We start from the raw sequence: 15,722 nt of genomic DNA on the forward strand, positions 1-15,722 counted from the left end.
TTCCTTTTTGATACTGGAAGAAAGAATGTATTAAGAACACTTGTTCTTTAATTTTAAAACATGAAGATATTTATATCTGATGTTTGGGTAGATGACTTCTCAAAGCACACTTAGACGTTTTCACTGTAAGGGTAGAGACACTGCCTTTGTCATAGATATCTTGTATTCAACATACCAATTAGTCATTGGAGTAAAAAAATAATTTGAGAACAAATCAAGGAATGCTAGCCAACTAAAAATCTTGTTTTGATTGACTTATCACAGTGTCTTCCAGGGTCTACAAGAATTAGACAAGTAGAATCTCAGCCCCACCACAGAAACTTGTTTCCAAAGAAGAAAAAAATCTAACGTTTTAGAGTTCATCTGAAAGCCTGTGAGTGTATGAGAAACTCAAATGAGAACTAGAGTACAAGAAGTCAGTTGCTCGATTTACTGTGACCTGTGGTATCTTATGAATTGTAAGACAGAACCATAGAGCCCACCCATACCTTTCTTTTTTATGCAACAGAGTTGAGCTCAGTTGCACAAAATGTAGCCCGTCCAGTATATTTGTCCACAGAGACATTTGGTGAGGCAATTTGTTCATGCATGCAAAAAACCCCCATGTTTAATAAACTTAGTACAATATCCTGCATTTACACTAGCCCTACGTTCAGTTGTATCACCATTGATGCCTTGTTGCCTTCTGAAGTTTGACATTGTTCCAAACACCTGTGCTGAATGGATGAGTTCACGTTACCTTGGAAAGTCTCCTGGGAAACGTCAAACTGCAATAACTTCTTCTCTACCTCCAAGGGAATTTTTTTGATTATTTGGGGCTTATCCAAAAATCCCTCCTGATTCCCAAGGAATAGTGCTTAGGAATGATGTGGAGGGGGGGATTATCTTGTGTAGATTAATACTATGACTATCCATAGTATTAAACTGACTAATTTCCAGAAAATTTGTTCGGTTTAGCTATGTTCCATGTGCTTTGCAACAGAGATGAAAATAACTGACCAAAATACCAAAGTGGTGATAAGGGCAGCCTTTAGAACACTGGTTTGCTGTATTTATCACCATTTGACCCCCCCCGGCCACATGGGAAGGAACTCAGCCCTAGAGTGAAGTACAACATCACTACCTGTTTCCTTTTTAGTAAGTATTAAAAGGATTCTTCCTGTCAGGTTAGTTAAAAAAGCTGAAGAGAAGCAATGTTATTAAAATGAGTTGCTTCTCTGGTGGAGATAATCCTGTGCGTTTGTCTCTGGCATGTGAAACATAACTGTGATTCAGTTGTGATTTCTGTAGCTAGAAAATACGCAGTATATTTCAAGTGCCATTATTCCCTGTTGGGCAAACAGAAGACATGCTAATGTAAGGGAATTCATTATAAAACTTTAAACAAGGCATTAAAAAAAGGAATTTGTAAGAAAATACTATGAACAATCATGTTAAAACCTGATTGTACATAGTTAATCTTGTGATATTAGTGACTTCTTGCTGTTGATTATAGGTGACAAAGTAAATAGACTATTTGCATCATCTGGCATTTGGGAGTTTGCATTCAAGCCTCTTTGCTTTAATCTGCTTGGAATGATTTATAACAAAGTTGTTGCTGTCTTGCTTAATAGCTAGATCTGCGTTGGACCAGATTAATTATTTTACAATGTCATAAAAGTACATGTAAAGCTTGTAGATTAGATCCTTGCTGAAATCTTTGGGAGAGGTTTGAGTTAGGTGCTGCGAAGTGTTGATGAACCGATCTTTTTCAGTTCATTTTAATCTTCTGTTGTCAGTGTATAAAGTTTACAAAATTATTGATTCCTTGAAAGCTGGAAGGCAAAAATATCACAGGTGAACTTAAAGTTAACTCTAAAATAAGTAAAAACTTACGGTGGGAAATGCATAGCATTCTGTCCTGTAGAGGCCCTTCTTCTGTACCCTTTTTGTCCTCATCTGAGAGCAGATCCAAAAAAGGAGTTGTCTTTGCAGCAGTGAACTTCCAGTACTTGCCCTGACTGAAATTCAGAACTGTGTGTTAGGTATGTGGGCTGCTTGTGAAGTTCATGGAGATAAGTAGGACTTCAGAAGAAGAGCAGTGAGCAGCCTGCAAACAGAGCACTTAATGTACAGCTGGTCATTGAGGATACTCCAAAACCAGGAATGGATCTTGCATGTTTTAGTCACTGGTGGTTTAATGTAAAACATAGAAACAGCTGCAAACTTGAGTGTTGGCCTGCTTCTGAAGTGAGTGTGCTGGCTGCTAGCTGCTTTGCTTCTGGACCCAGGGATCCTGGGTTACTCACTACTGTCATGTATGGTTTCAGGATTCGAAGGTAATACTAGTCAGAGGATCATGGAAAGCCTGTTACATATGGCTGATGTTTCTTTTCTGATTCTGTATAGTGCTTCATTCATTTCATCATCTTTGGGGTAGCACAGATTTTAAACTACATAGTACTGATTTTTTTTTTTTCAGCTTGTGAATGTGCATCTAATGCCTGCAGTATGATATCACAAGGTGTTGTCTTGCACTGGTTTCTAAGATATTTAGACATTTCTTTAAGGATTATGTGGAATTTATTGTTAAATGTGTTCTACTTCACCTGTAGCAATGTGGATGTTATCAGCCATGGTGGTGGCACAGTTATATGCAGCCAGCCTTCCAAACTGGGTGTTTTTCCCCCTGTGCCTAGCAATAATGGGTTTATCTCACAATGCTTCCAGCCTTTTAATTTGTCGTGCATCTTTTTTAACTCCTGTGTCAAGCTCAGCTGTTTACACTTTTAGTAAATCTCTTCAGCATCTCCTTATGAATAATTTATTTTTACAGATGCATTTAAAACCATCCCTTCTTTAGGGAAAGGTCTCCTCCCTCTCTGCGTACTGGAGTTGCGAGGTTTTGGGGTTGTAAGGGTTTCCATGTCTTAGCTTCCTCTCTGAAAATCTTTGCAATTTTTTTTTTTCCCAGTTTGGCTTGTTACCCTGATTCATTCTCCTTCCATTTATTTTGTTTCCTATTTCTACTTTCCCGTACAGTATTTTGTTGACAAAACTTTTGGCTTGGTGTTGAATAAGTTGCCTTCTTTCTATGCTGGCTCTTGCCTACCTGTCATAGCTATTTTGAGTTTAAGTACTTCTTAGCATCCCTACCTAAGGATGAAGTAAATGAAATGTGGTGAGCAACTAGCGTGCTGTTGCCAGAAGGGAGATGTTCTGTTTCTTCTACAGTCCCCTTCCTACATCTCCCATCTTTGAACTTCCCCTACTTTTTCTCTGGCACTCAACAGACTCCCATATGCATTGATTCAGCTCACTGCTTGCAGAACATAAACCCAGCTGCATTAGGAAATTAAATCAGCTCAGCAAAAGGTCCAAAGAGTTCAAGATGGCTACGCAGGATCATGTGGCAGAGAAAGGGAGAGAAAGCAAGACCTTTGGTGTCACTGAGCTACTAGATTGACTTGTATAATTTCATGTTAGAGATGTAATTTGACAGTAGATTTAACTGATATAAGTTACAGCTGCTCTACCCCCAGCTATGTCTTCCCCTCTGTCTTTTGCCATAACAGTTCTGTCCTTTTCTCTGCAATGGAACGATTCAGGGAACTGGAAAAATGTGACTTTTTGTCAAGGTTAGTTTTCAGCTAGTTTCAGTTACCTTACCAGGAGTCTGGGTAGCCACAGGAACCCCACTGTAAGGAATAGGGTCTGGAAGGCATGGCTGAAGGCAGGGGAAGCAGCAGCATCACATAATCAGTTCATGCTGTCTTAGAACCGCATCCTTACAGAGGCAGTAGCAGAACAGTGTGTGATGTGGGCTGAGGATTTGCTTTCCTGATAGTATCATGGTTAGATACGATACTTCTGTCCCTGCGAAACTTTTCACTGTGACATGATCATGATCCACCTATGTCCTTTATAACTGGCTATTCAGTATGAAGAAATGGGTTATCAAATTTCTTTCCAGGTGAACAGAAGTTAAATGAAAATGTAGAAGCCTGCTGCCTGAGCAGTTTCAGTTCCTGTTTCTTCTTCAGTTCATATGAAATGACAATCAAATGGTTCAAAAAGGGGCAAGTCAGTGCATGTACAACCCTTTGGGAGCACCTCGCAAGATAAGCAGTCTGAGTGACATAATTGAAATGGAGAGGGCAAAGTAAACAAAATATAACTTCTTAAATTGTACAAATGAATGAAGAGGAAGGGAAGTGGACTTGTGAAGCAGGAGAGCTTGGACTTTTGTCTTCTAGTCAGACAGCACTGACAGAGAGCAAACTCTTAGTAGTTGGGGAATGACAGCGACTGGCATGTGTGTTTTCAGGGTTGGAATGAAAATACACCTGATAAATAGGGATGAATGGATGAGAAAACTGCATATGAACTCTTAGTGTATTCCCTTACTTTTTTGTAAGTGGATTTTATTTGTGTATGGTTACTTCTGCTCTTGCTAAAACCAACTCTTAACCCAGCTTAACTATCTGTGTGGTTTTTGGCTGTTTTGGCTGGACCACCCATGAAGAGGGAATGTGGACGTAAGTTTGTTGAAAAATTCAGTATTAGTTATTTCCATATAGATAGATGATAGCTACTTGTAGATTAACAAGTGCTGAGAATTTGTGTTGTTCACATTCAAGCCTGTCCCTACGGAGGGGAGGAGTGTTCTGCCATCCCATGGGGAGTATTGATTTGGTAGTTTATTAAAAAATTAAAGGCTTTTAGAAACTGTTTCAAAAATTAAGGCTAATCCTAATTCCCTATATTCATCTGTATTGAATCACTCTCAGTGCTTTCAAAGTTGCAAATACAGCTTTTCTCAGAAGTGGATGCTTCTGTAGAGAATTTTACAAATTAGTATGTTTTTTTCACATTTCAGAACTTTTTTTTTTGACAATGTGAAGCAAATATTTCATTTTTACCACTGTCAGCTAATAGTAAATATTCTGTGTGCACACACACGTAGGTATATAAGCATAATCTATAAATATGCATAGACACATGTATATATGTGTATACATATTTATATATTATTATGCGTGTATAGATTGTGTGTGTGTGTGTATATATGTATGTATACTAATTGGAATAAATGACGTATTTTACTGTATAATCATTAAGTTGGTCTTCCAGTCTTGAGTTTGCTTTATCCCTTGCCAGTTCAGGTCTTGATTGTCTTGGCAGAGTTTAAGTGAGTGTCAACTTAAATGAATTTTGCTTTATTAATGCATACATCTAACTTAGCTGTTCATGGAGTGAGAAAAATAAACTAGTGTGGTAATTATTTGGCATATATCAAGTATTTGTTCCTTGAATGAATGAGTAGTTTAAATAATCAGCAACACTGCAGTACACTATAAATTACTCACTGTAATATTTTATTGACGACTTTACATTGTGGATTGTATGTTTCTTGTAATTTGTGATTAACAGCAGAGACAAATTAAAAAGTTTAGTATTTTTGAGAAATAGACAATGTGGGCTGGGCAGGAGCATGACCGGTCACGGATCATGATGGTTAATGGAAAGACATTGATTGGCTATTATTTTTAAATATTTAAAGTGTTTCAGCATTATTTCATCATTTCTAACGCTGTTTTTAAGCTGGATGTGTAACTTTATGAATGGATGTCATAGTAATGTGGGTGTATTTAACCAGATTTCATTTTAATGGTCTGTGTTAGTCAGGAATAACTTACTGAAAAGACACTATGTATGTCCTGTGCTGTCATTCCTATTATTTGGAAATTTGTTTTTTCCAGTTAGAATCTCTTGCCACTCGTGTTAAATATACCCATATTAAATACTGAGTTTGGAATGCCAGTGGTATAAAGGTGGATGAATAACTTCTTGAAATGTATTTTAGCACTTAAACTACAACCCAGTTGAGTTTCATCTTTCCAGTTGCATTCTGGTGTGGAGGGGAAACCGCAACAAAACCAATTTGAAGTGAGAGAGCAGACTTTTAGGTAAACTGCTGGGGGTGTTGGTTTTCTTGTGCTTTTTGGAGATATTCAGATACAGGAAGTGTATAAAGGCTTAGGACATGTCAGCGTTCTGAGAGCTGCTTTTGGGGTACTGTATGTGGGCTGTTGTTTTCTAAGTATTTCCCAGTCTTTAGGAATGCACTAAAAATATTATCTATGGAACTGAAATGACTTTCACTTCACAAGTGAAATGTTTCTATTATGGCATGAAAACATATGTGTTTCTCCTGTTCAATGGTTTATGAAGAGCACCAGGAAAAAATTACGTTTTAATGTTAAAGAATTATGATAGATTTAGATTCCAAGTTGGTTTGCTTTATTGGACGTGACTTCTGACTTCCCATTTCTTTGGAAAACTCAGTTGTGCTGTCATTTAACATAATGTGAATGATAAAGTCGGGGTGCTCAGTTTACAGCTGCCGACATTCTCTTGCTTCATCCAGGATCTTGCCCGTGTGCGTCCTGAGCCCTTGCTTTTAAAATCTCTTTGAAAATTTGTAAACTGCAACCTGCACCTTGGATGCCAGCATTGAGTGGGTGCTGAAGAGGGTTGGCCAGTGTTGGTGACCTGACAAAGTGTGGGTCAGTTATGGCCAGCAAGCCAGTTCCCTCCAAGCAGCCAGCCTTTTGCCTTAAAGAGGTAAAGAATGACTGTTAAGGCAGTATGTTTTATAAACCAGTAGGATGGCTGTTTCTTAACCTGCTTGCATCAAGCTTAAGGGCCAAGCTGTTATTGCTGGGTCTAAAGTTTGTCTCCTCTCAAAAGGTATGTGGCTTTGATCTAGGAACTGAGAGTTGTGGTTACATCAGTGTGGATCTCCATGTGAAGGAGAGGAGAGCTGGAATTGGACTGGCACGCTTGGGCTCCCTGGCGTAAACTGCTGGGATTAACACTGATGTGGTGGGTTGGGTAATTGTGTTTTGGATATTCAGTTAGGCATTTAGAAATCTAAACTCTTTGTTTCCAGAGCACAGTTTTTTTAAGTTTCAACCAGGGTGACTATTTGAATGTTCTGCCTAGGTTTAAATTGTGCTTTTGGGTAGCTGAGTCAACATGTGATATAAGCAAATGGGAATATTCCTTTAGCCTGTATGCTTATATAGAAACTAGTATTAATATATGGGGTTTTTTTCCTCAGCTGAGGATGACCCTTATCTTTGAATTTAGTTAGTAAAGATAGTTTAAAAGTTTAGGGATCTAAAATTTGTCATTGTAAATCCATGTTAGATACTGAAGAATCTAACCTGACACCAAAAAGTGAGGAGTATGTAGGGTGTTAAATGGATAGTTGTTTCTGGAGAGCCTCGGCTCTAACCTAACTAAAATAATGGTTATAGTAAAAACTAAAAATACCTGCCTTAATTGACAGTGTCATCCAGAAGTAAACATAGTACATTCTGTCGTTTGTGAACAGCAACTAAAGTGACCATGTACCTGATCAGCACACTGTGAACAGTGTGACTTCATGTTTGTCTGTGTTAGCAATTATGTGGAGTAGTTACATCTATATTCTACAGAAAAAAAGACAGATTTTCAGATTCTGAGCAGAACTGTAACACTCTCAATATTCTTTTAAATATATACCTTTTTTGAAGTATAGCTGTTTCTTCTTTGACATCGATTATTGAATGTCCCCACTTAAGATCCAAAATTAACAAACAAGTGTATAGACTGTAGCTAATGGAAACCATGTATCATTGAGACTATTAATGATGTTTTCTACAGGAAAGCATTTTATTTTTTTGTTGTTGTAGAACTGCCATCCGTTAAAGCACTACCATTATTGCCTGAATACCGTGAAATGTATTTCAATGTGAATGGTTTATGGACTTTGACCTGTAAAACTAGTGTTTAAAAAGCATGTTTCATGTGATTAGGCAGTGCATTTAAGCTTTTTCTCCTGAAAGAATTTGATCATGTTTATACTTAGTTGCAAGACTTAAAAGTCACAAGGATTTCAAGTTTTTCCCAGGTATCTTTTTTTCTTTAAAAAAATGTTATTTTAAAATATATTCCAGTGAAATGTCGGCGATGAGCTTTGGTTCCTGTTCAGGAGTAGGTCCTCTGCTCTGATTTCATTAACAGTTGTGAGTAGTCCCACCTCTCCTCTAGCAGGCTGATGGAAACCACCTGGAAAGCTCAATGCTGATTGTGGGACGTGAGCTTCTGTTGGGGTGTAGGAATGTGCCCTTGCATTTTGGGCTACTTTGTATCTGCGTGATCTTTAGATGCATGGGCAGATATCCAAGAGCTTTGGCAGGTGGCCACTAAGGAAGTGAATAAGGCAGCGAGGCCTGTGTATGAAGGAAAGAAAAGATGTTATTCCCAGTTCAGGCAGTTGCAGTTTGATAGTCTAACTTACTGGTGAGGACTTGACTTCCTTTTGCTGACTTGTGGACTTGGTGTGTGGAGTAAATAGTGTCAATTAGAGGAGTTGCTATGCAATTGCAATTTCAAATGAAAAATTGGTCGTGTTGTCTGTATCCCCAGGTACTTCATCCTGCATCCTTTATGTGTAGGTGCCGCCTACTGTTTTGATCAATTGAAAAAGGCAAAGATTTAAAATATTAGTAGTTAACCAAAAGTCTTCTCATACCTGCAAAGTGTTAGCAACCATAACTGGAGTATAACGTTTGGTGTATATGCTTGTGTTCCTCTGATTGCTATTGTGTACAAGTTGGTCTGAATCCAAATGATTTTCATCTTCAAAATGATGAAAGTCATCTTTGCAAGATAAATGATTTGGAGAGTCTTCCGTTGTTCCTATCTTTGCAAGTGGTGTGGTGAAGGCAAGGAGTCCTTTCCTCTTACATGATCAGTGTGAGAAGGTTTAAAAACATTAATTATGTTTGGCACTTTGGAAGTTTTGGGTGGTGGTAGTATAGTTGGCTCACCTCTCACTTCATCTGTTGTCTATTTTCCATGAACCAATGTATATCATGGTGATGGATTTGCAGAAGGAGGTCATTGTATTACTTGTTTAAAGAGGTGATAGATGTGTCACATTTAGATATATTTTGTATTCGCTTTTCAATTTTAAACAAGTGATGACTCTTTGGCAGTATTTTTAGTGTCTTTTCACCATAAATGAGAACTTGAAAACCATCTTTGGAAGAGTAGTAATTATTGCCTCAATTTAAATTTAAAGATGATAAATACCTACTTAAAGATGATACAACTATGTTTTGACCTCTGGAGTTTGTTATCAAGGTGAAAGGCATGCCTCATTGTGAAAACAGTCTTCAAGCAGCAAAATCTAATTCTTGCTTATGTTGACAAACAGTACAAAAGATTCATTTTGCATCCTTAGCATTTTTTTGCATCCTTGGCATTTTGTATGATCAAAATGCCAAATTACTCTAAAATTTGAATCTATCATGCAGTCTTCAAAGACAAAAACAAGTTAAAAAAAATAAAAGAACTTCCATATATGGACAGAAAAAAACAATCTTTGACTTTCCTCTGCAAAAGCAACAACAAATCCACGTTAATAAATCTTCCATGCTTCCTATGTGTCCTGGTTTTGGCTGGGACAGAGTTAATTTTCTTCCTAGTAGCTGGTACAGTGCTGTGTTTTGGATTTAGTATGAGAATAATGTTGATAACACACTGATGTTTTTAGTTGTTGCTAAGTAGTGTTTATACTAAGTCAAGGATTTTTCAGGTTCTCATGCCCAGTCAGTGAGAAGGCTGGAGCGGCACAAGCAGTTGGGAGGGGACACAGCCAGGACAGCTGACCCAAACTGGCCAAAGGGATATTCCATACCATATGACATCATGCCTAGTCTATAAACTGGGGGGAGTTGGTCGAGAGGGGCGGATCACTGCTTGGGAACTAACTGGGCATTGGTCAGCGAGTGGTGAGCAATTGCATTGTGCATCACTTGTTTTGTATATTGTAATTCTTTTAGTAATATTATTGTTATTTTATTATTATTATCATTATTTTCCTTCATTTTCTGTCCTATTAAACTGTCTTTATCTCAACCCACAAGGTTTGTTTTTTTCCGATTCTCTCCCCCATCCCACTGGGTGGGGGGAGTGAGCAAGCGACTGCGTGGTGCTTAGTTGCTGGCTGGGTAGATGCTATGGTAGAACATTTGTTACCTCTTTAGTTTGCTTGCTTTTACTATAAAACCAAGCCATAGAGGGCAGAGCCACTGGCAGTGGTGACGATATGACTTCTCCCCTTTCTACTCTTTCCCCAAATTACAAAAAAAAAAAAAAAAAAAAGACACAGACAAATTCCCCAACACTTCCAGTCAGTGTCTCTGACCATTCGGACAAGATGAATGGGTTGTATAGTTCCTGAATCAACATACATCATCTAAACATTTCAGCTTAGATTTCATAAATCTTGGATAAATGTCTGCAATAGAGGATAAAGAGGTTTGTATTTATTTCTTTTCCCTGGGGATTTTGAAACAAGTGTTTGTGATCCATAGGAGTTATCTATTGGTGCATTACATGGTCAACAGTCTTCAATATGTAAACATAGTAAAACACACTGCAAAACTTTCAGTAGAAATATTGATACTATCGAAAACATTAAAATTCTTATAAAGGCTCTTCAAAATAGCACTTCAGAAAAGAATTCTTAGCAGTGATAAAAAGATCTCTACAGCAGGAAATTAGCAGAAGGTTCCTTACGATTGCCATGCATTCCTCCCCCAGAATTTGTTGCAACTGCATAAACCACTGTGAATCTAACGGGAGAATTTAGGTGTAGTTTTGTGATAACAGTTTAATTTTCAGTGCTGTTGTGTTATGATTTCTTGCCTTGGTGGGGAGGTTGTATGGGAGATGTTATAGAACTTGCAAGAAGTGTCAATATTGGTGTCCTAGGGCTGGCTAAAAGATTGCCTAGCCAGTGGTGTGCAGTATGTATCCGCCAGCTGTTTCCCCCTTTGTCACCACACTCATTCTGACAGTCTTAGAAATCTTTGCAATTCCTACCTCCTCTTCTCTGCCTCTCACCTCAGTTTGATAATTGATTTCCCCCCTCCCCTCCTGACTTACCTGAAATTGCTTTTTTGGATCTCTTTTATCTTTGGATTAATTACAGCTAATGCTCAGACAAAACAACAGAAAGTCCCAAACTGTATGCTCTATACAGGAGTACTGAGGATAGGAGGACAAAGCCGTGGGGACCCTTAGTCACTCTGGAGGATGGCTGTGGTTTGATGTTACCAATAGCTAACGGTACTGGAATGGCATGGGGTGGCTGCTTTAAACGGGGGAGTGAAAGCAGACCTCTAAAGATTTGTTTTGTGTATCTCATCCACTGTTTAGTACACTAGGGCAGTATATTGAGAAACTTTGCAAAGCTGCTTTGTGATTATTTTGTCTGTTGGTAATGTTATTACAATGATGCTGTAAGAATGAACACAAACTATTTGTTAGAGTTTCTTAAATATTTTGCCGTGGGCTTTGAAAAACTTTTCTAAGGTTTGCTGCTTTCTGTTGAGAGTTATTTCTAACCTTTTTAATATTCTCTAAAGAAATTACTGGGAAGATGTGTTTTGTTTGTGTTTTAACAGAGATAGTAGATTGTATGCTTTCATGCTGAACTTAAATGCTATTTGAGAAATTTTTACGTACTCATTCTAAAGAAAGATTTGTGAAACATAAGTAGCTCTGTGTGCAGGACGACATGCTTGCAGTATTTGAAGTATATAGATTTATCAGAATAAATTTATCATAGGAAATTTCCTGATGTTAAAGATTAAGAGGTATCAGAAAAGTGTTTTATGTCAAACCATCTCTAGAACTTCCAAGATTTGGAGCAGGAAATAAGAAAATAAATAAATAATAAATTGAAAAGCAAGAGTAGTTTTCCAGTCAGACACATGACTCTTGTTCCTCTGAAGGCCTTGGCAGGTTTGACCAGATAATAGGCAGAGACACTTTGTGTTTGTGTGACGAAAAAGTTGTTCAGGGCTTGCCTCTTATTTGTATAAAAGTTTATTTCGTTGTTTGTATTTGAAGCTGCTGGTGAACTTTCTGTTTTCTTCATCTGAACAGAGATGGCCCTCATAGGCACCAGTAAAACTGGGTGCCGCACCTGCTCCCCCTCAAGAAAATGTTGTGTAGCCTAAGAAAGGATTCGCTTAGCTGAGAAAAAAAGCCTTGCGAGCACTTGCATTTTTGTCTCTCCTGTTCTTCCTAATAATGATTCGGCACATTTTGCAACCCTTATTATTGGTCAAAGCCTTGTGTGTCTATCTTGGGAGCTTGCCAGGCATCTTTCCTCCCATCTTATTGATGGGATATGAGCGGCTTATAGTTGGGAATAGAGGCTGTGCTCCTAATATGATATCTCAAAGCCCTCTTAGCTAGCTTGTCAGAATGTAATGAGTGTACGTGTTTAGTTTTTTTCTATTTAGATGGAACTACTCTTGCATACTCCCTAAAATCTGCAGATAAATTAATGCAACATGAACAGTATGCATGCAGCAGTTATAACTCTTCTGCTGATCTGCTATTTCCCGTGCTGCCCATAGGTCTAAGGTACTGGCCAGCAGACATCTATGTAGTTAAACAAGTGGTTGGTGCCTCTGAAGAACAGTGGGGTGATGCAGCTTTTATCAGACAGAGCCATTTGTCTGGCTCAAGTAGTTTAATGCACATCTTTTAATAATAAGTTCAGATGTGTATAGTGATTTATTTCATTTTATAGAACAGCTAAACATAAGAAAACTTCCTTCCCAAAACAGTGCAGGGCTGGAATAGTTAAATGTTCATAAACTCAAGCATGTGAATGAGAAAATTAATTCTTCAGTTCTTCTGCTGATGTTCATTGATCATAAATGCAGATTGAATTACAGTGTAATGACTGTATTTCCCTTTTCAGGACATAAGGGACGCTTTTACGTGATAGAATGGATGAACAGTCACAAGGCATGCAGGGGCCTACTGCTCCACCATTTCAGCCACAGGTAATTCTTTTTTTTTTAAACAGTTATTCAAGAGTGGATGCTATCATTTCTTAAATAGAAAAAGAGAAATTAGAAAACGTTATTTTTTGTGGGGACAAAGAAGCTGTAAACAGATAGAATGTATTCTGGTGATCTTGAAATTAATGGAATGTCAGTCCTATTTCATAGAAAAGAATTACTTTTCATTTTTGCCTCCTACTGCTTCACTAACTGAGGGTTTGGAGTTGGAGTGGGAGTAGGAAGCAAAGATGAAGGCAGTTGTTTTCCTGAGAAATGGTGAGCTGTTAAACACTATATATTTTGAAATTGTATCAGTAATACCATACTTATTTCAGACTGTTACCTTCAGCTTTCTCTTCTTACACCTCCTGACGGTGATACTATATGAATTAGTGCCATTACCTGTTGAAACCAGGCAAGAGAAATTCCCAGTAGCTGTAGTTCTGTTAGAAAGAACATGCATAAGAAATTTAGTCTTTGGATATGTGTTGATGGTGTGAAACAAAGGATAAAGATTATCTGATAAGAGATAATATTGGGGTATTGCTTTTTGACATTTTTAGGAGGTAATTCTTTGAAGGGAGTGCAAGAGCCTGTAGATGAATACTCTAAATATATTTAGTGGTGACCACTCCAAAGTAAAAGCTGGACAGTTCTTTACAAAGCTGGAACCTAAATTTTGTGATTTTCCTGTTAACAGCATAGGTGATAGGGCAATTTGTGCCCTTTATTTTACAAAAACCAAGGTGAATTCTAGCTTGTGAAATTTAGTAAATTTACAATAACCAGCTTTCCTTAGCTCCAGTGTTTTTATTGTAGCATTGTGATAACAAAAAAACTGGATTTAATAGCGTTTATACCAATGCAAAACAGTTAGAAATTTAAGACTAATGTATAGCTATGGCTACAGATATTTTGAGAAAATACGTTTGTAATTTTGAAACAAAAAAAAAGTACTTAAAATTCATGTTATGAATATCATAAAGGGTCCCCATTATTATTACTTTTTTTTTCTTTCCTGACTAAAGAGAAAATAGAACACAGCTGATTAAGGTTTCTGTATTTCTGGGAAACCTTGCTGTTTTTTCTGTTTGCTGACTACAAACAGGTTTCATATTTCCTCATCTGTCTTCTGAGAATTTGAATACCTGTTTCTGATTCACAGAATCAACTTTTTGAGGACTGTTTCAATTTTAGGAATATTACTCTAACCTACAAATTCAGTTTATGAATTCCTACTAGTAAAATATGCTGCTAGTTTTACTGTTCCAAGTAATATGGCTCATCTACAGGTGTCTAATTTCCTCTGTGGTAAACTAAGGACAAACCTAAAAGCAATACTGCTGTAATCAACTAGACAGTTTCTACAAAAGAAGAAACTAATGTTTATTCTCAGCTTTGGTTAACTGTGAAGCATTTTCATAATCTCTGTCTCATTATTCTTTTTTTAATCAATTACTGTGTAAACTGCACTAAGCATGACTTTTGTGATTTAATTTTTCTTGAGATGAAAGGTTTTGGGTTTGTGGATCTGAGCTGGACCTGCATCAGAGTATCGACTGTTTTGCATTTCAAGGGGGGCAAGCATGCTCTGATAGTCGTATGGTCAGAGTAATACTAAAATAGTCATTCAGTGACGTTCTTGTCTTGTTAATCCAAATTGTTTTTCCTGTGAGCCAGATAGATACTTTGATTCTTATGGATTTCTCTGCTAATGCACCATGCTTATGGTGAAAACTAGTAATGAAAAGAGGTTACTGTACTAATTGCTGATACGTTTAGGAGAAGCAAGAACTGGAATTGAAAATACAGCAGGTTATGAGCAAGAGGTGAGGTAATGATTTATGAAGAATTGTGTGTCAGGTTTTGATAAACCTGTGAATCTCTTCTAATTCTCTTGATCATTATATTACATAAATATATGCTTATATTAATAGCAAATTAAATTACCCTAATCACTGAAAGTTGTTGATGAGGAGCATGAGAATATTTAGCCAAACAGGATAATGGCTTAGTCCCAATTAGTTTGAAAGCACCATTTCACAAAATCACAGAATGGTTGAGGTTGGAAGGAAAGTCTGGAGGTCATCAGCCCTCCTGCTCAAGCAGAGTCTCTTAGAGCAAGTTTCCCAGGACTATGTCCAGACTGCTTTTGAATATCCACAAAGAGTGAGACTCCACAACCTCCCTGGGCAACCTGTGCTAGTGCTCAGTCACCCTCACAGTGAAAAAGTGTTTCCTGATGTTCAGACGAAACCTCCTGTGTTTCAGTCTGTGCCTGCTGCCTCTTGACCTGTCACTGGGCATCACTGAAGAGAGCCTGGCTCTGTCTTTTAACACCCTCATTTCAGGTGTTTGTACACATTGATGAGATCCCCCCTGAACCTTCTGTTCTCTAGGCTGGATGTTGCCAGCGCTGTCGGCCTTTCATCATATGAGAGATGCTCCAGTGCCCTGATCGTTACTGGGCCTTTGCTGGACTCTCTCCAGTATGTCTATGTATGGACATAGTACTCCAGGTGTGGTCCCACCAATGCTGAGTAGAGGGGAAGGATCACCTCCCTCCACCTGCTGGCAACACTCCTCCTAATGCAGTCCAGGACACCATTTGCCTTCTTTGCCACAAGGGTATGTTGCTGGCCCGTGTTCAACTTCGTGTCCACCGGGAGCCCCAGGGTCTGGCCTGTAAAGCCGTTTCCTAGCAGGTCAGCACCCAGCATGTACTGATGCATGGGGTTATTGCTGCCCAGGTGCAGGGCTTTGCAGTTCCCTGTGTTGAACTGCATGACGTTCCCATGAGCCCATTTCTCCAGCCTG

The 15,722-nt window shown here is 38.2% G+C and overlaps 1 protein-coding gene across 1 annotated transcript in view; it reads left to right on the top strand.

Moving 5' to 3' along the window:
* The window catches only part of NEK7 (NIMA related kinase 7), a 72,145-nt gene that overhangs the window by 2,129 nt on the left and 54,294 nt on the right, over positions 1 to 15,722 (top strand). The window contains exon 2 of the mRNA XM_050900751.1: positions 12,821 to 12,905. Coding sequence (XP_050756708.1) covers positions 12,849 to 12,905 — 57 coding nt within the window. The 5' untranslated portion in view covers positions 12,821 to 12,848. The remainder of the gene's footprint in view (positions 1 to 12,820; positions 12,906 to 15,722) is intronic.

Source organism: Gymnogyps californianus, chromosome 8 (genome assembly GCF_018139145.2).
Source record: "Gymnogyps californianus isolate 813 chromosome 8, ASM1813914v2, whole genome shotgun sequence".
NCBI classification, from domain to species: domain Eukaryota; kingdom Metazoa; phylum Chordata; class Aves; order Accipitriformes; family Cathartidae; genus Gymnogyps; species Gymnogyps californianus.